The sequence below is a fragment of the Oreochromis aureus genome, linkage group 20 (assembly GCF_013358895.1).
Source record: "Oreochromis aureus strain Israel breed Guangdong linkage group 20, ZZ_aureus, whole genome shotgun sequence".
Classification (NCBI taxonomy): domain Eukaryota; kingdom Metazoa; phylum Chordata; class Actinopteri; order Cichliformes; family Cichlidae; genus Oreochromis; species Oreochromis aureus.
Genome location: NC_052961.1, coordinates 16,132,320 through 16,153,448, shown reverse-complemented (window position 1 = coordinate 16,153,448; position 21,129 = coordinate 16,132,320). Strand labels below are relative to the sequence as shown.

The following is a 21,129-nucleotide window of genomic DNA, read 5'->3' as shown; positions in this document are numbered from 1 at the left end:
CACACATGAACAAAGAGAACCCACCATTTCCACATATTTGTCTCTCTTTTTAAAAGGGGGTTTTATTTAGCATAAATGTTGAAGCCAAGGGTGCCCGGCTACCATGGCAACCAAATTAAACGGAAGATCTCTTCAGAAAGCAGAAATCTAAATTATTCGGACTCTTTTATGAAGGGGAAAATGAAAATTCCCTTCACTGTACAGAGACCGCTGCACTGTAAAGGCAGAAGAAAAGAGGAGGGGAAAAAAAGACGAGGAAAATGTTATTGTTTTTTTTGTATCTGACCACGCAGTTCAAAGCCATATTCCATGCCATTGAAATTCATAGGTTGCCTCATGACAACCGGTACGTTAACACTCAGCATATGTGCACAAAAGAATGATGTAACCACAGTGTCTCTAAAACTCGGGATAAACCTATTGCCTTTGAAAGATACCACAATATGTGTATCTACAAATCCTCAACCAAACCCGGCACATGTATGATGAAATCCATAAGCTGCGCGCATGGGATTAGGTGCGACTGGTTCTGGTGTGGTAAATGATTTTATCTGTAGGAACAGGATGAGGTTTAAGTAAGACAGCATCTACGCAGGCCCGATAAAGCTTACATAAGTAAAGGCGGATTATGCCGTATATTCCGATTATTTAGCGAGGAAGCCTGTTTGCGATCAGCTGAATACTAATTTCTAATATCTCGCGCTTAGTCCCGGATATGTGGGTATATCCTCAGAAAAGCAGGATACGGCGCTGCATGTTGCAGGCATGTGAGAGTGGCTCACTAATGCATCAAATACAAAAATTCATTTCACACATTTTTTGTGCAAGACAGAAGTTAGACCGGCATCTGCAAGGAGACCATGAAGCAATCACTCTTCCATAACCCTTCCATTCAATCTACACCGTGTGACTGAAGGATTGTTACTGTATGACTGTAAGGAGTGCGGATATGTTCCATCTGTAGATGCACGTGTCTAAGGGGATGCTGGGAAACCGTTCTGGGGTCATTCACTCACCCGATGAACAGATGAGTGGAAGGAGATAGGGGTCAGAGATGACCCTCTTTTCCCTCTCTGCTTCCATTTGTCTGCCTCTTCTTTCTCCATATATGTGTGTATTTGTGCAAGTGTGTATGTGTGTGTGTGCTGTTGTTGGCCAACAGCAGATCTATGTTATTGATTGACTCCTGTGGCTGCTGGGCTGCCCACTGAAGGAGGGGGCAGAGCTCTAATGAATTCCTACACCTCATGCCCTGTGCGCCAACCCCTACACCCCCTCCTTAATTAACTTTGTGTGTGTGCGGGTGGGACGGGGGTGTGCGTGGATGCACGCATGTGTGTCTTGTGTGTATCATCTGTGCTTCCTCCACAGCTCAACACCCCCGCTTTTACACTCCCCTGCCTTTTTTATTCCTTTATCTCTTTCTCTTTCCACGCTGCCCATGCCTCCTCTCTTTTTTTTCTCTTTACTCCCCCCCACCCTTATTTTTTTTAATATCTTGTGATACGTTAGCTAGCCGTTTGATGACTACTGATTACTTCGTATGTATGTCACTCTCATCTGAGGCGCCCCATCCTCAATATCTCACTCATATCTCTACACCTTTCAGATCTATATGTGCAACCATGCATACAGAACGTGTATCCATCCATCTGATCTGGGATCATTTATCTATCCCGAGCATGAAAAATGACTGACAGTTTCCCTGTGTCTGTGTGTGAGAGAGGGAGAGAGAGGGTGGTCAGCACTGACCTAGTAAGCTGAGAAAAAGCTGTATACCCATCGGTATTCCAGACGTGGAGCCAAACTACTGTCTTTGTCACCTTGACTCCCCTGCAGCAGACGGCCACCAGGCTGCACAGGAAACACTTAACACTGCCTAACTGTAGTTAAAATGAACAATAGGGCTGTTTTGTTTTCTTGCTTCCATTATATTTTTTCATGTTTTCTTTCCTCTTTTGCTTCCCCACCCGTTTCTGTTCTGAGTGCCCCCGCATCACCCTAGTTACTGTCCTCACTCTGTTTATTCCCCATTAGCTCTGAGTGTGATTTCAGCTGTCGCTGCATGGGCGCTGTGCAACGGTAAACTTATATATTAGGATGTCAGAAGGTTTCTGTCCAGAACAGTCACACATAATTATGTACACACCCCCCTCTCCTTAAGGCAAGACTCAAGTCTGCATTAGCGCTCAGAAGTCCCTGTGTTTGTTTTAGATGTAGACAAGCCATTCTTTCAAAGACTCTAAGCCAGTGATGTGCCTGGTGTGTATTTTTGTCTACTTCTTTGTTGGAGAAAGCAACCTGTCATCAGCTAAATGTCAATTAGGAGGTAATAAAAGTGTGTTTGTGTCTGTATTTGTGTGTGTTTTTGTTTGTGTGCATGCATGCGTGTGTGTGTGTGTGTTGAGCAGAGCTGTCGTCAGCAGTGTGGTCTGACAGTCTTGTAGATGTACAGTGGAACCTCCAGCGACATGTCTACTGCTGACAGCTTCTCTCTGCTTTCAACGAGTCTGATGGCTAAATGCACACACGCACACACTCACGCACACACGCTCACAGGCGTAGCGCATAAACACACGCACACACATGCATCACGTCTGTGTCTGCCGTTCGCTCTCACACTGTCTCTTTATGATCTCTCTGTATTTTTGTTGACTGGTGATGATGAGGTATGTTAGGGAGTCGAGGAGAGCGAGGGATGAATCAGAGTGGTGACGTGTTGGTAGTCGCTACCAAAAACACTGGGTGTAAACGATGACTTGGCTGAGAGGGTTGAAAGGATTGGTTTAATATGGTGTTTTTTTGTGCTTTCACTCAGGCTGTTATCACTGTCAGGTGAAACCTAAAAGTGTCAACTTTTTTCTTGTTTGTTTGGGGGGGGGGTTGTAGTTTGACCATCCCTGTTTATCCCCTTTGGAGATGCTTCACAGTGTCAAAAGTGATGGAATTTTCATCCTATAGAGAAACACATAATCCCTCAAATATATTAAAACAGTGCTTCAGTGATTTAAAACACCAGCTTGAGCTTGAATAGCATTTTAATGTCAGTCATTTTTAGTTGTATAAGGGCACAAGAACTTCACCCGTCTTCTCTTACTTCATCTCTATTCAGGGGCAGACGTGACTGAACCCAACAGCTCAGACAGCCGTGGCGAACGCCTCGACTTCTTCCTCAAACAGGAAGAGCCTCTTACCACAGAGCCCAGCTTCCTGGGGACCAACGAATTGGAGGAGGCTGGGGGAGGAGCCGGGGGTGGAACAATCTCATCTGTAGCCAATCTGAAGGCAGCGCTGATGAGTAAGAACAGCCTGCTGTCACTGCGGGCTGAGATGATGGGAGATGATAACCCCTTGTTGTATGAGTACCTGCCCAAAGGAGGACACTCCCTGTCTTGTAAGTCACTATTTACTAACACTGCACTCACCCTGATTATTATACACACACACACACACACACCTCAATATAACTTAGGTATACACAAATTTTCTACTACTTTATCTTTGAGTACCTGCTTACGTGGTCACCTGCGATACATAAAACATACAGGCGTAACTGCTTCTGGCATGCGCCTCCTCTGTTGTAGTACTTTCCCTCATCAGCCACTGTTATCTGGATAACTCTGAATCCCTGTGTGTGCAAGTGTGTGTGCATATTGGTGCACGCGTGTGTGTGTGTGTGTGTGTGTGCCTGTGTGGTGCCACTTGAGTGTGTAACCAGTTTGTGTGGTAATGCCAGTGATGACTAGTCAGCAGTGACTCAGTGAGAGAACATTTTGCTGGGATCGCTCGTGCTGTCTTGAGAAAATTTGTTTGGTTTTATGTGACAGTTTCTTTGTGGGTATCAGTGGGTCTACGGCTGTATTTCACCGCAGCAAAATAACACAACAGTGCAGCAGCAACTGTTCAGATATTTACCTACCAAATTGCTCCAGATACAATATATAAATCTTTGCAAGCTGTTAGAAGGGCTTTCAAAATTAACAAATAGATCCAAACTCACCAAATGTCATAAACAAAGAACACAATTACAGCAAGCAATAAAAAGGTGACCTATTACAAATCTTTGCTTCTTGTTATATATCTGTGCACGACCAAGCAACCAATAATTATTCTTCTCTTTAAAATCTGATATTCTCAGCTAAAATTAGTAAAAGAAGCTCTTAAATCACAGAATTCTTCCTGTTACAGTGTAATAAATCATTTCCTAATCATATCAATAATAGATCAATAAGCGGCCGCATTGGTGCTTAATTTGTCTGTGTTAACAAGAGATTTTTTTTTTCTTTGTTCTGTCAGTTTTTTCTGCCTTCAATGAGGGTGTTAAACTGTGTGTGTGTGTGTGTGTGTGTGTGTGTGTGTGTGTGTGTGTGTGTGTGTGTGTGTGTGTGTGTGTGTGTGTCCTAGTGTGAGCATGCATTTGCTTGAGTCCACGTCCGCGTGGGCACATTTGTGTGCGTGCGCATGTGTGTATTCAACTCGTGTGTTTGTTTCTTTAGCTTTTACAGGCTAGTAATTGGATCTTTTGTCCTGAGTTCTGCCTGTTTTTGTGAGCGGAAGAAAAGCAAAGGAAGGGTACAACTCTGAGCCTAGTCATGTCTTTTCAGTTGAGCCCCACTCACCTACAAAATAAAAGACAGGGCCAAGACTTAATAGACCAAACACACATTCGCAGCCGCACGCGCTCGCGCATGCACGTCACATCACATCGTTCCTTTTGTGTCAGTGTTAAGTGTGTGGGATTGAGATGTTTCTGTTGGCTTAAAGAGGAGAATCGGATGCTGTCACAGCACAGATAGACAGCCTCACAAGCCTCAGAAAAGAGAAGAAGAGGCTTTCTGATACACACTCAGACTTTACAGATACACTCAGCCTTGACTATATGAATAGGGGATTTTGAGAATTCAGAGAATGTTAATCATTTGCTCTATGCATGGAAAAAAAAACACATTGAATGAGCACTATATCTGTATTTTAGTTGTCACCAAAGAAACCTCAGGGAGGGTTTTGGTTAGCCAAACCCTATTTTCTAGTCCCTACACAATAGGGGTTGGGGAAATGGGCCTGTCGAGATGGCCAACATCCTCCCCTCCCTCCCCAGGTCTGTCCCTGTGTCTAAATGAGGACAGAAAATAAACAAACACTGTACCTCAGATTACTGGGCGGAGGATAAGTCTGCCTGGTTTGACAGATCACTGCTCCCTGCCTCCCTCCTTCCATTTGGCCCTTTCCCCCCCCTCCTCTTGTTCTCCTCCCGCTTCTCCTTCAACCCTTCTTAACATCCTTCCTGTCCTTTTTCCCTCCTGTACTCCCCCTCATGCTATCCGTCCCTCCTTTCCTCCATCTATTTCTCCTTCACCCCTCCTTAACACTCATCCCTCACACTCTCCCTCACTCCCTCCCCTTTTGGCCAGCTCTTGCAGTTCCTCCATATTTGTCTCACTCTTGTCTCTTCCCCCCCTCTTTTACTTCAGCTGTGGAGCATCAAAGCATGTTGGTCTAAAATAGTGGGAAAGTATTGATCTAGGCGCGGAGGAGGCAGAGCAAGGTCACCTGTCCCAATTCCAGAGAGGCCTGAATATAAGCAAAAGGCCTTGACATAGAGCTACCACCTCCCACACCCTTTCATCTTGTTCCTCTTTCTCTCATTCTTTTTTTCCCCCGACATAACTGACGATTTAATAAACCGGGTTTCTGCTAAACATCCACGCATCCAAAAATAAGATCATACTGGAAATATCTCTCTCTGCATGTAGCAAGTCAAAGTGATTCGACCCCCATCTTGTTGACAGGACATGGAATTAAAATGCACAGCTTCTCTTTTTGCTATCCTTTGCATGGGTCACGGACCACATGCCAAAATACAGTGGAATCAGTGTGTATGTCAATCAACCTCCAAAATCCAATTAAGATCAATGGGATTTGGCCCCACTACCTCTCTGTGCGTCAGAGAGTCAATTCCAGACAATGGATTTTGCAGAACCATCCCTGCACACCTGCCCACACTGCCACCATGTACAGGATGTTAGGAACATCCAATTAACTATAGAGATTATACTGACATTATTGAACTTTTCCCTCCATTGCCAGCTCTCATCAATTCACATCTACTTTTAAAAATTGACTCACCTCTGTGCACTAGCTACCATTCGTTCCACAGCTACTGCCAAGAGATTTTCAAAATGTATTTATGATTGTGACACAAATTTTGTTCCAAATTTAACAAATGGATCCTATATAGCTTGTCTTCTGGCTCTCTCTCTCTCTCTTTTTTTTGGTACTGCAACTGGAAAGGAAGAACAGTGAGGGTTAACTGATATGGCAGATGGAAATGAATCTAATCTAGACTTGGATTTTCAAATTGAGTCTACTTTATATATCAACTTTTTTGGATTCAACAGGACTTACCTGCAAGTGGCGGAATCTAATAGACGGATGTGCACAAAGCTGCTATGAACCCAAACCTGCACGGTCTTTTGTTCATATATTTTTTAAATAATAAAAAGTAAATAAAACTGTCCAAAGGTTATGACTAGCCATGTGTCATTAAGCATTTTTCCGTGAGGTTACAGAGAGGTAAAATCCAATCCAATCTTGCTATTTTCTCCTAACAAACTTACAGAGCTTTTTAGTTAATTAGTAACCTTGGTCAGTCACCTTCCACTAATTGCTTCCCTAAAGCCTAAACAGATGTAATAAGTACGGACTCCGTTGGGATGGCAGGTGAAAGAAAGGGATGACGATTGTATGTTAGTTCATATTCAGTCATCCCATGTTTAAGTAATGCAATTATTTTACTTTTTTCTTGTCTTTTTTTTTTCTTGCCGCTGTGCAGGCAGTCAGCTGACTGCTATTTGCATACTTTAAAGCTTGCCAGACACAACTGAAATATTAAACTCAGTGATACGACACTGTAATATATGCAGTTACATGTTGCATTTCTGCAAGAGGCTTGAACCAAAACTGATTAACTATTCCATGAAAGCCCTTTCCTGAGAACCGTCTACTGCCAGAACACCATTTGTTAATGAGCTACTCCCTCTCACCTGTATCTCATCCGTTTACTCTCGGTCTCTACTTCCTCTTCGCTGTTAATGCTGTTTCCCCTGTCACTGATGGGGTGGGGAAGAAGAGATGGGGAGTTAAGCATTTGTGTGTGTTCTCAGTGAGTGGGAGTGGGGAGTGTCGGGTGCGGTAGTTTAACATTCCAGGAATCCATCCACGGCCGAGCCTCATGGTTGTGTGATTCTGTCCGTTATGCAGAGGAGGGCAATGAATGGCTAACCCACTGCATAACTCTGGAGACATTCCCCAAAATGCTGCCCACATTTGCAAACGCTCGCATGCGTACACGCGCTGTCTAGAGAACCATGCGATACATTACGCTTTGATTAATACACACTATTAATCAAAGCGAAGAAAGGGAGAAAAAAAGAAATGCGTTCTCAGTACCAGCTAATGGTGATATTAATGTAGCAGAAAAAAAAGGCTCTGTGTGAATAGTTGTGGAAAGCTAAAGGTTCTGTAAAAAAAAATTGAAATTCTTATCCAGCGTGTCTTAACTTGTTGCTGGTAAACATCTTACATGGTCGATGTAGTCGTCCTTTACCCTGCGTGCACAAAAAAAAATCTTCACTTGAGCTGCAAGATGGCTCCTCTCCAAAACAATCTCCTTCCACGCTACAGAGGATCCTCAAGCCCTCTCCTTATATGCATTTTACTCACACAACATGGCACATACACACTCACAAAACACACACCCGCTGCCATCCTCTGCGCACGCATGTGGGTGGAAGGAGAAGGAGAGCAGAGGAGCGAAAGAAAAAAAAAGAGAGAGAAAGAGAGAAGAGAAGCCCTAACCCTTTCCCCTTGGCTGGTGGAAAGTGAAACTTCAGAGTTTTTCTTCCTCCCCCTCTCCATAGTGTTTGATAGTGTAGCACTGGCAGCCTCTGTGTGCCCCCTGCCCACTCTCTCCCGTTGTGTTCTGGTGGCCAGCTGCTAGCAGAGTTGCAGTTGTACGTGAGTGGGTGGGTGAGACTCGTTTCCTGTGCTCCTCAGGGCTCTACTCCAACAACTACTGCAGCACGCTCCGGCCAGGGGCCACGGGGGCCACTATTCATAACAAACAGGGGGCTGGCTCCTCTCCTCCTCCTCTTCCTCTTCTTCCTCCTCATCTTCCACCATCATCATCACCACCACTACCGCCATCATCATCATCATCAACAACATCAACATCAGCATACTGCCCACCCACTCCACCCACACCACTGCACCCCTCTGAGCTTCGGCCCCTGGAGGCCCCCGGTCTGAGGGCTGGGGCACCCCTGCTGCACTCAGAGAGATTGGACATGGAAGTTGAAGAGGCCCCTGAGGGCCCAGAGCCCTCCACCTTGCCTGAGGTAAGTGTACCAGAGCCTGGCTCAGCTCCAGGGCACAGGCTGCTCTCTGGGCACTGCTACTCCACTCAGATAAAAGTTCTAACAGTGGAGATAAGTATCCAGGGGGCAGCATCACCCTGTTTCTATACACGCACACACCGAAGGGGTTTGAGAGGTGATGGAGGGTAAGAAGTGGCAAGTGATGTGGTGGGAGCAACCTAGGAGTTTTTGCAAGGAGGAATTGGGGGTTAATGGGGATATTACCCTTATTTCAGAAAGAGTTCTTTTTAAAAATGTTAGCACATCATTGCTCAATCCCTTTCTGTATCTCATTCTCTTTGTGGAATTTGGCATATTTCCTGCTTCGCTGGAGAAGAAATGCTATTTTTTTCCTTTGTTTGCTCTTTCTTTTCTGTATGCTTTGTTTGCTTTTCTCTTCCTTTCAGATTGCCAGTTCTTCACTCATGTCTCCCTTCTCAAATAATCTTTGAATATAGTTAGACTTGAATTCACCTTCAAGCCAGAAGTGTCTTTGCTCAACATTAGTGGTAATGTAGTCTGTAGTAGTTACATTAGTGATGACACGTCTAGTCACAATGGCAGCGTGTGCTTAGAGATGGCAGATAACAGGCAAGGTAGTGTGATGAGAGTGAGTAGAATCAATACAAGTAGACAATGAGAGGTTTGCTCTCGCAGCCCAGGAAATTGTTTGTTCTTCTCAGTGTGTGAGTGAGAGAGTGGGTGTGTGTGTGTGTGTGTGTGTAAGAGAGAGCATGGCAATATGAGCATGTGTAGCAGTGAGTTTTGTGCCAGTCTGTGTGTGTACGCTGTGTGTGCGGGTGAGCATTTAGGAGCAGCATTTGATTTCAGTGGACCTGCCTCCCAACAAGCCTCCCTATCTCTACGGACAAGCCATCTGTTTGCCCAGTGCATGGTGTTCTGTTCTTAGAGAGGAGGAAGGAGGAGGAGGAGGAGGAGGAGTGTAGGGGCTGAGCAAATGGGCGGGGGTGAAGGAATGGCAGGAGCATGGAGTAGACTGAAGAGTGGAGTTTAGTTTAGTTGCCGAAGGAAAGAAAGTGTGGGGACGGGTGTTTAGGTGCACCTTGCTTACACCCAAGAGAGTTTTGAGTTTATGAGTATCTCTCCCGTAATTCATTTATTAACACTGTAGCTCAGCATAACTGCTCATTCTGTGCCCATGAGACAGCTGTAGCATCCAGAAATGATTTACTTTTTTTTTCTCTCTTTGCTTTCCAGTTTCAAAGTCTTTGAATAATCATGACCTTGTTTTGCTTTACTTTTTAATTTTCTGCTTCCATGTTTTTGTTTCTCCATTTCTTACAATTTCTTTTTTAAATAAGCTTGCCTTCACAGCTTGTACCATCTTCCTTCCTCTTGCATGTCCAGACAACATTCCATACAGGCTGTATAAATATGCCCGTGTGACATAACCGTATGTTTTGCGCTTACAGGAGGGCATGAAAGACAACGAAGACACTAAAGAATACAACACAGGTATGGAGTATGCTATAAAAGTTGATGTCACAATTTAATAGTCATGATAACTTAAGCTTGTGCTTATTGTACCTCACTATTTCTCTGACTTTCACTCTCACCATCCTTCTCACTATTTCAGCCTTGGAAGGTGACCAGTCTCCTGTCGAGAGGGATCAGATGGGCGAGGGGAGTTGTGCGGGTGGCTTGACTGTGCCTGCGTCAGTGCCCGTGGTTGGCAGAGGGACTAAAGGGCTGCTTGGGCTGGGTGAAGAGGCTGGATTAGGGGAAAGGGTTGTGCCAGAGCACGGTGCCTGGCCCTCACAGGGGTTCGCCTGCTCCCTGTGCAAACGGCTGTTCCGCAGCCTGGAGCATCTCAGGGAGCACGAGTACCGCCACACCCTATCTCTGATGGCCTTGTCCCTTGACTGGCCGAGCATCCAAGGTCCGCACCACCAACCGACCCAGCCCCGTCACCATCCGCAAAGTCATCCTTTCCACTTTCAGTCTTCATACCGGCCTGCGGTGGCTGAGCCTGCACCGGCGCGGTACCTGTGCTCGCAGTGCCCCGCCAGCTTCACTCTCAAATCTAATGCGGACCGACACGAGAAGACCATCCACTTCAAGAAGAAGTTGATGCAGTGTGTGTACTGTCTGAAACACTTTAGAGACCGCACAGACCTACACAGGCACCTGTCGTCCGTTCACTCCAAAGAGAGAGGGCACACCTGCCCTGCCTGTGCCAAGGCTTTTAGCACCCAGAAAAACCTGGCCACACATGTAAAGGTGTGCTGCCAGGTGGGGTCAGTGCCAGGAGCTATACTGGGAAGCAACAGTGGAATGGAAATGTCTCAGGGTGGGACTATAGACCCACTGTGGCGAGTAACGCAACAGATGAAGGTTGACAATCATAATCACAGTATCAATGTGGAAAATTGAGAGTGGAATTACAGGCAGCACGCTACACAATTTCCTACCCATCAGTTAGTCGTGTATCCTCAAATGTGTTTTACGTTCATGCCAAAAATACTCTGTGGTGTCATCACAGTAACAAAGTAAGAGTTCCTTTTAAAATCATGTCTGTTGATTATGGATATAAATATCTAGGGACTTTTTTTATTGCTTGCTAAGTTTTATGTCACTAATTTTTTTTTTTAATGGTGACTCAAACTGACGACTTATGTGTCAAAAGTGCACAACTGCTATGCAAAAAAAAGAAAAACAAACCTTTGACTGAAAATATATGTGGTCTTTTTAGACTGAGCGGATAGTTTTAGTGAGCACTGAGTGTACCCTTGAACAGGTGAATTACTTTCCACTGCAGTGCCGGGTTGAGAGACTTGGGGGGATGGGGCTTTCCACCTCCCCGACCTAAACCACTTGTCTCACTCTCTGTCGCCAGCCACCGGTCTGACTAAACTCTTCTCTCCTTTTTAGGCAGAGAGATCTTTATCTTTCTGTCCACCCCTGCATTAGGGGCACAAAGACATTCAGAGATATCTGCCAGGCATTACTCTGAGTCACAGCCCACACAACCACACCACCTGCAGGAATTTTGTAGCATTGCATCATACGGACGGAATAAAAACCCAGGCGAGAATATGACTGATGCTAGGGGCAGTACGCCTCAGCTGATAGAAGGAACTGTCATAAAAGAACTGAAACACAGAACAAAAACATTAGATTTTGTTAACTATAGGCCAACAGAATTTGACCCCAAATCCACCGCTATTGAACACGCAGTATCTTGTTCTCAGTGTGACATGACTGCTTTCAGTCACTGCTGTCATATCGGTACAGATGAGGGGATGTGCTGAACGAGACAAAGCCAGCTAAAACAATAGATCAGTAGCAGCTAGGAAGGGGGGGTTGGGTGGTGTCATTTTCTCTTTCTCTGTCCATCTCTTCTGTCCCAGATCTGTAATTCTTGCAACGGCTGAGTGTGGTTGGAGCTGGACAGTAATTGGTCCTTCACGGCTCCGGCCCCTCTTAACCTCTGACCCCTCATCTGAAGAGGAAGTGGGCAATGAAGGGCAGATGCCCTTTAAACTGGATGAGCTTAGTGATGTCACGGCTGCAGACAGATAATGGTGTGGTTGTGAGCATGGGGTAGAAAATGAGAGATCAAGAGAGACAAGTAGGCAAATGCAGGAGAATAATAAGAGAGGTGGTGGAGAATGTCGATGGGCAGAAGCAGGATTATTGGAATCAGCTTGAACACTGGCTTGAAAACCATTGCTAATGTAAATTCACACCAATTTCTGCCAAAATTTTCTCTCTTTAGTTTACAGCAGGCCTTTAACATGCAACAAGATACTGTCTTGATAAAACCCAATTACAGTAAATAGGTTTATTGTGTATACGCATACTGTGATTACTATGCCCAAAGAGAAGCTGTTCACCTGTGTTTACTTCTAATTATCACTCGAGCACATTGAGCTGCAACTTCTGTGTGCTTAGAATAGCAGAACTGGTGTCAATTGGGAATCTGTCCGCTTCCTGTTGTGTGCATATCCTGTGTATATACATAGGGAATTCCTAAATGCCAAATCCTTTCTGCCACAGAATCCCACATTTTCAGGTAGCACGCCCTGTCCTAGCCAGCAGATGAGACAGAGCAGCAAGCTCGGAGAAGTCAGGAAATAATCAGAGCCAGTCATTGAGTAGAAATGGAAAATACTGAAAGGCCGTTTTTGAGTGCTGTTGCAAAATGTGAAAATACTGAAAGATATTTCATTCTGTACTTTTTCACACAAGATTCTACTTGTAGATTTTATGCTGTAATTAAACTATGATGGAAATTTTTAAACTTTGCTGCTGTTTTTATTCTTTAAAGAAGCTATCCGTGTTATGTACACATGTGCACACATACACACACTGCAATATTTCTCTCATTACTTTTGCACTTTAACCAAAAAAAAATCCAAATACCTAACTCTGCTGTGCAGTTCATGTGTATTTGCATGTTTTTTTCGTGATGTGCTTCTTGAATATTTAATCAGAGCAGAAGTCGATTTGCAGATGGAGGTAAATATATTGTAAAGGCTTGTAACCCCTACCGTGTTTTTGACTCCCAACTATACGTGATTAGTGTTTGTTGTGTTTTTGTATTCGTAAATCCAGTTCCAGTCTCCCCGAGTCATATGCTTTGTGTCAGTGGCTAGAAACAGACAAACACAGAGAAACAGTCAGTTTACTTCGATGTCTTTTACCTAAGCTACCACTTAAATCTAGACCAGACCCCGACACAACACTAAGACATGGTATTAATATTTGTTGTATTTTGCCCTTGCCTTCCCTTGTGTGATTCAATATTCCTTCTTTGTGTGGGTGATTTTATTTTATTGTCATTGTCTGTGTTTGTCTTTCTGTCTGTGTTTTTCGCTGTCCATAGTAGAGACCTTCTAGTGCAACTAAGGCAGACTGGCTGTTGTGTTATGTGTTTATAGTATCTCTTTGCCTTTATTACTTTAGTATAGAGGAAGAGCTGTTGCCAGGGCAACCGTAGCTTTGACGGGGATTGGGGTGGCCATGGGAATTGATGGTACATTTCTAGACCATGCCGCTAATTAAATGCAGTAACTAAAAAGTGACATGTTGGTTTATTTAAACAAGCTTCACTCAACCTTCAATTCTTTTTTTTTTTCTCTCTCCCCCTTCTTTCTCTCTACCCTCCCTCCCCTTCTCTGTCCTTTCAGTGAATGACTTCACGGTGATCCGTAAAAAGTTCAAGTGCCCCTACTGCAGTTTCTCTGCTATGCACCAGTGCATCCTAAAGAGGCACATGCGCTCCCATACTGGTGAGAGGCCCTACCCCTGTGAAATCTGTGGCAAGAAGTTCACCCGAAGGGAGCACATGAAGAGGCACACACTGGTGAGTGCAGTCCTTTATTTACCTGTAGGCGGTAGCAAATTACACCTTACTCAAAGTGAAGATTTATAGATGTTATATATAAGAGACAGAACCAGTATACATTACCGACTCGTTTGTTAATTCCTGTGTAGAAGCTTTGATTTAACATCATGGCTATTACCGTCTTTGTTTTTTGTGGAGCCATAAGTGGTTTGGACAAAAGGTCAGCTTATTTAGAGGCTATAGTGCATTCACAGACACCAACTAGTTAGTTCAAAGCAATCTTAGACAGTATAAAAGATGGACATAGCTACCACTGGGTTCTGAAGTGTCCCTTTTGAAGCCTTGGGATTAACGTTTCTGCCATCGCCATCTTGTTGCAAAATACTGGATGTGATGTGAGGTTTACCACAGACTTTAAAACCACTCTCTTGTTCTTAGCAATTTATTGTGCGTCTTCAGATCACAGAAAATACTCAATTTCGAAACACAGTATGACCAAGATTTACAAAATAAGCAGAATTTATTCAGTGTGACGCAAAATGAGTGACACAGTGAGTGTATAAACTCTGTGGGAAAGTGTTTACAGAGGTCAAATTAGGAGGCCCGGGACCTCTCTTGAGGTTTTGCAGACATTTGACCATCCATCATATGATGTTAGCTTGTCTGCCGGAAATGTTACAATCATGGTCACAACCTAGCTCACAATTTAAGTAAATAAGGCCCCAGTCACAGAGACCTAAAGAGTGGTCCAAGACCATCTCATAATCACCGATCGTGAGTGAAAACATTTGTATTTCCGCACTGGTTATGAGTGGCTGCTGGAGGTTGATTGCAAATGAAAATTGCTAAAGCCCCATGCACACAGGTCTACAGACTGGTCAATGACCCCCCTGGCAGTCACCTGTTGCCAGCAAATAAATTGTATTCCTTCTCCTCTTTATTTATTCAGTCTCTAGCATATTGCTGCAGTTGTAATTTGAATGGATTCAAATTCAGTTTCAGCTGTAAAGTTGGACCCTTTAACTTTGGTGCAAGTTTTTGCTCTTCCACTTGGAATTTAAAAATTTTGCAAAAATGTTGTGTTTCCATCCCACAGGTCCACAGCAAAGACAAGAAGTACGTGTGTAAAGTCTGCAGCCGAGTCTTCATGTCAGCAGCCAGTGTTGGAATCAAGCATGGCTCCCGCCGCCACGGCGTCTGCGCTGATTGCTCTGGCAGAGGCATGGCCGCACTCCTGGACCACAATGGTGAGGTGGGTGGCGATATCTCTCCGGAGGAGGAGCTGTATCCTGGTGACCGTTTCCACGATGACCAAGCAGAGTGTGATGGAGATGGAGAAGGGGAGGAGGAGATGATGGTCGAAGGGGACGGAGAGATGCTGGGAGAAGGGGAGGAAGACAGAGGGAAGTGGAAGGACTCAGGGATGACCGCTGAGACGCACGGAACGCTGGACAATGAGAAAGAGGAGAGTGACTCCTCGGCACAGGAGGGGGAGCAGCAGAATGGGAGCGAGAAGGACTTTGCCTGGATCTCATAGAGTCTGTCCGGCTCCTGTTAGTGGCCCATCGACCGATCTCTGAAGATCTTTTGCGATCTCTCAGGCAGAATCCTCTGCTCTCTTTACCCATTCGTCCCACTTGGGACAGGCCTTCCTTTGAGTGGAAATGCTGTAGGGTGATGCGCGACAATGATCTAATACCATTACGAGTAACACTCAAACGCACACATACCGACATACACACACTTTTACCACACACACACACACGCACACACACACGCACGCTCTTCTCAACCTTGACTGCCATAGTAGAGGAAGAGATGGCTCAGTGCAAGGCTTTTTCTGCTTACCTCCTTTACTTCTGATGCAGTGTTTTTGTGTTATTTTTCTCGAGGGTTCAGGCCAGAGTCCAGTAGTTTTCTACTCTGTCAAAACAGGAATCAACGGCGGCGCTGCCAAGGACATGGCCAACGCCAGACTGCTATGTATGTTTGCCATCACAATCATCATGGAAATCATGGATCACTGACAGTGTAGGGAAATAGCCAGGAGGAAGGCTGTCTTGGTCTTATAACTATGACTATAATGCTTCTGGGAAAAGTGTCTCCCTATGAGTGAAGGGGGGGTCTAAATCTATTGCAAAGCTACGTGTGTCAGAGGACCGGGCAGCCCAATGGCACATTGTTGAGTCCTACTGCCACAGACTTGCACTTTAATGACAACTGACTCCTATCAATACCCTGAACCCGTGGTTTACATTTTTGATCTGATCTTTACTTACCTAAACAACTCGGTGACCGCACCTACCTTTAAGGATATACTTTATGTCCTCTTGACTGTTATCACGAAATAGAAATCACTGAATCTTTGTGCAGATTGCTGTTTATATAGCCTATGCCTTTCAGTGGGGTCCTTAATCTTTTCTTCACTTAAGTTTACTGCCTGGTTTCTATTGATCCATTCCGAGAAATACTGGAGTTTTGAGAAATGTACATAAAGTTTTGTTCTGGTTTTGGGGTTTTTTTTGGTGGAAATTTAAAAGGGGACTGTAGGCTGTGCGAGACAGAGAGAGACAGAGAGACCGAAAGATGCTTTTTAGCGTTTCAGCCGTCTCCACCCACAGAGTGGACATCAGTTTCTGCTTCCTGTTTTTAAAATCAATTCAAGCACACAGTGGATGCTCTACACTAATAACTCTTTCCTTCTCTCTCGCTTTCTCTGGTGCAGATTCTCTCACACTGGAGGTTGTGACGATAGGACCTGAGAGCTAAGTCTCTCACACTTAAGGAGGAGCTGCCTTTGTGTAAATTTTTTTGGGTTTGTTCGTTTGCCGTGTGCGCGTGCGTGCGTGTGTTTTAAGTCAGTCATGTAACTCCACTTGCTGGAATCAGAATATGCAGACTCTTTCCACGATTCTTTTGCTGATATGCTTTCTCCGGCTTTGCAAGGTTAAAAAAGAAGAATTGCAGAATTGTGCTTGAAATTCAGAGTTAGCTATTTGCAGAGAGTGTAATTTTACTTTGTTTTGTTTGACAGCTATTTATTGAGAAAACTGTTTATTTGTGGATTCCTAATTTTCAGAAGTCTTTCCCTTGCTCTCGCCCTCTCTGTACGTGTTGAGTGGAACAGGATGGCTGCTTGTATGCAAGGATGAGTGTCCAGTGTCCAAAAGATATTCTATATTCAGTTCTTAAGATTATTTCCATGTTTTGTTTTGTTTTTTAGTTTGTTTGTTTTCAGCAAAGTTGACAATTCAAGTGAGTCAGATGACATGTCTTATTATTATGAATATCAGAACTATGATTACTTGTTGTTGATGTTACTATTATTAATTATTATTAAGTGCTGGATGCTAAGCTTTATTGTGTGTTCTTTTTTTTTGATATTTTATATCTTGTATAAGAAAAAAAAAAGCTTTTATACTTTGCCTTGTTGTGGACAGCAAGCCATGGGGCTTTTATCAATCTTTTATTGTGCCAGTTTACGCTTTCTCTGTCGTATTTGCTTTTATTTTTATTTTATTTTCTTTTTTTTACCAAGGGGGAAAAACACATTCACTGTCAAACATCTCTGTTAGATATTGATTGAAACATGTATTCAGCACATGCTTTTGCATCACTAATGTACACTAATTGATTAATATCGAACCAAAAACAATCTAGTAATTTGTATACATAAAGTGCTTTTGTTTCACGGTCTGTGTGTGCAGGTGCTTCTGGATTTATTGTTGTGGTAAACAGTTTCCTTGTTGGGTTGTTTTTATTTTTTTGAACCTGTCACTATTTGTCACAGTTTGGAAAAAAAAAAGTGCACGTTATGGTATTGTTGTGAATATGAAGGGCTGTGTGAAAGGACCAGCTAGCTTTTGAAGACCGCATCTTAAAACCAGGCTGATTCTTTTTTTTCTTTTCTGGCTACTACTGTGTCTCACACCTTCGATGACACGCAATCAAGTAGAAATGCAGTGTGCAGACGAAACACGTCTATCAGACAGTAGAGCGTTGAGTCCACATGCTGTATTCCTACATGACCCTAGTTCATTTACATAAAGGGAAAGAGTGCTGCAATAGTAACTCTGGGAAACATTTTGTTGCCAGTGCTGGTCGCACACATTTGGCCTCTTCTGTAGGTGCCATGGACTGCACTTCCCATCAGCCCCTGCTGAGAGACTCTCAGTACAGTGAGATTTGTGATGCTTTCTTTATGTCTGACAGATGTCTTTATTTTATTTGCATTATTTATTGTGCTTTTGTTTGACCCATTTATCAAACAGTTGTACTTTTCTGGGGTGGAAAAAAAAAGAAGAAAGACAATGGGGTAGAATATGTTTATGAATGTCAATGGTGGGTGTGGAAGGAGCCCATAATCGGTGGCAAATCTCTGTCCTGTGGTGCTGTTTTGGCCCCTGAGAGGCATCTGGATGTATGCGTGACTCCCCCGGCCCCCGCGCTCTTCTCACGATCTGTACTGTACGTCTTCTTCCTCATTCTGGGTTGTACTTCAGGAAAACGTCTGCCATCAACCCCTCAATATGTGCCTCAATGACATTTCACCTGTGTGCTTGCGAGAGTGTTTGTTTCCAAGAGATGACTGAATATTTGTAACTCAATGGATAGAGATTATCGAGATGCGACCGATCAGATTAGAGGGCCAAAACGTTCGAGGATTTTGAAAACTTCAAAGAGACAAATCATGATGGGCGACCAGATTCTCCTTCCCACCGTGTGTTGATGACCTTTTGTGCCCTGATTCTGTGGTCTTAACTGCATGCCTATGTTCATTTTGTCATACCAAAGCGGCATCTTCGGCATCTGCACACAACTGTCTCATTCCACACGATGCAAAACTGGAACTTTTTTGCTCTATTGCAGATGAATATGGGTATTCTTAGACATGTACAAATTGCAATCCTCATTTAGCCTGTATAGCTTGATTCACACGTGCAAATCATGAAGCCATAGATATGGGTATATCTATATTATACTATATTTCAAAATTGGCGCTTTTTACTTTAGATTTTGTTCTTCTACTAAGAGTGATGTGTGTATACCTTCATATATATAAATTTATATTACTATTATATATTATTTATTTTCTCCCTCAAGTTTCAGAGGGTCTCTGATTTGTAAAAGGTCGCACTTGAAGCTTGAGGTTTGTTTATTTTCATTGGGAATATTGTTCAATATGATGCTGACTTTATATTATCATAATCCTGTGTTTGTAACAAAATGTGCTAAATAATCAAAAAAAACCTGTCCTGTTTTTACACCCGTTTTGTTTTGGGCAGATTTTAAGTGCTCTTGTGCTGATATTTTTTTGGTTGATAGTACTGATCACAAAACATTTTTACAGTCAACCATGAGCCTCCTGTTTTGATGTTGGGACAGGCCCGCCAGCCGTCCAAGCCTCTTTCTAATTCATGTTTAGTGGAAGAATTAGCTTGACTATTATTTGCAAAAACCAATCAGTCTCAATAAATTTTGAAATTGCTGCTGTAAAGAAGTGACCAGTGTGTGCTGTGCCTTTTGTTTTCATGAACACAGCTGATAGCAATGGTGCTGTCACACCACCTGTTGTCCACAAGGGGGAGGAATACACAAGTCAAAAGACAGCCGAGGTAGCAAAAGCAGAAGGAATGAATCCATTCTGTTGCCTTTGAAAGACTGCTCATCATAAACTTACACTTCGATAGTCACACTCATCTTCATATACACAAATGAACCCGATGACAAAGCTGCTTCCATTTAGGTTTTATTTTCCTTTCTGTCACATTACATCACAAAGATCACATTATCAACATCATACATGTTTCATCCATCTTTCCAAGCTCTCGTCATAAGCTTGACATTCACACAAATACTCCTTGAGTGCACCACTCCTCAGAAAGTGCTTCCTCCATGTGCGTGGGACTGCTGATGAGGACCAGAGGCCAAGCCCACACACAGGAGAAATCTTGCCCTCCAGTGAAGACCCAAGACTGACGTCAAGGTTCCCACAAAATGCTCTTAGCACTGTGTGTTTGTGTGTGTTACGGGCTGCAATGAGCATTTTTTACATCTGGTGAAAAACAGACTACATCAGCCTTGGGTTACTGGATACTTGGAGGGGAAATCTAACACATAAAACCCTTCAGTGTTGTATCTCCTAACAAAAAAAAAAAAAAAAAAAAAAAAAAAAAAAAAAAGGGGGAAAAATGAGCGATACTAGACATGCAAAATAACCTCAAACTCAACCAGACGATGAATCAATCAATCAGTCAATCAATCAATCGAGAGAGAAATAAAAAGCAAAGGTTGGTTTTGATGCCAGCCAGCGTAAGGCTCAGTAAAAACACGAGATGGTATGGGGGAAAAAAAAGGTCATCGGATGAGAGAGAAGTGACAGACGGGATAAACGCCCAGACAAACAATACAGCACAGTAGTAGAAGAAGCAGAGAACTGTGTAGAGCTGCCATTGCAATGCATTACATTTGATTTGGAAGGAGATCTATTGGCTTTGCTGCTGCTGGTTTACATACGACATTCACAAAAGCACCACATCAATTTTGACGTAATTGAAAAAAAAAAAAAAAAAAAAAAAAAAGAACAAAACAACAACAAAACAAAGGCTTTCTGATGCACATTTCAAGGGTTTAGTTTAGCTTAATATACTGGGTAAAGGCTTGGGTGTGACCACAATAAAGCTGGACAGGACAAGAACAGGAAGTGTGAAAGGTGATTGGGGAAATCGCTGTAGTAAAAAGGAAGTGGAGAGGATTTTTTTTTGTGTGTTTTGTTTGTTTTTAAGTGAGCAGTTGGAAGACACTAAAAGCATGCCGTCTATTGGAATGTGCAAGGCAGGATCAAAAATGTCCATGGTGCCCCATGACGAAGGTTATCCTGCCTAACAAAAAACTTAACATCAAATCCACAAACAACACCTCTGACAATGATAACCACACATATTCAGAAAAACAAAAAAATGCCAGGGTAAAAGAACAGCAACGGTGTGAACGTCACCAAAAAGCAAGTTAGTTCTTGTTCCATTGTAAAGCGTCTCATTGCACAAAATAGGATAGTAAAGCAATACTGCAAGGTCGTGCCATTTTATATGATTTAGCACTGCGGCAACAGCTGTCTGTGGGTGTTAAAGATTTGGATACCAAAAATCAGGACATGTTAAAGGTTCACTACAGGCAGTAAAAACTAGCCAGCAACTATTACAACAACAACAACAAAAAAAAGACTTTATACTTTTTTTTATAGGTTTTACATTCAACATGTTTTGTTTTTCTCCCCTTTGCCTCTAAGCTACAATATACATTGAATCTGTTCACTATAGCTTCTCAAACAACTTTAAAAATGAAAGAAAAACATTCTGTACTGTAAAAAAAAATTCCTTTTCATTTGACAGTTACAACAAACAA

The 21,129-nt window shown here is 43.2% G+C and overlaps 1 protein-coding gene across 3 annotated transcripts in view; it reads left to right on the top strand.

The window, feature by feature from the left end:
• The window catches only part of zbtb46 (zinc finger and BTB domain containing 46), a 60,154-nt gene extending 40,927 nt beyond the window's left edge, over window positions 1–19,227 (top strand). For 2 of the 3 annotated variants that reach the window (XM_039604637.1, XM_039604636.1), the window contains exons 4-7: window positions 3,113–3,394; window positions 8,056–8,396; window positions 9,848–9,890; window positions 10,012–13,555. In XM_039604637.1, coding sequence (XP_039460571.1) covers window positions 3,113–3,394; window positions 8,056–8,396; window positions 9,848–9,890; window positions 10,012–10,808 — 1,463 coding nt within the window. In that variant the 3' untranslated portion in view covers window positions 10,809–13,555. The other variant, XM_031745480.2, reaches the window with a different exon arrangement.
• The last annotated feature ends 1,902 nt before the right edge of the window (window positions 19,228–21,129 follow it).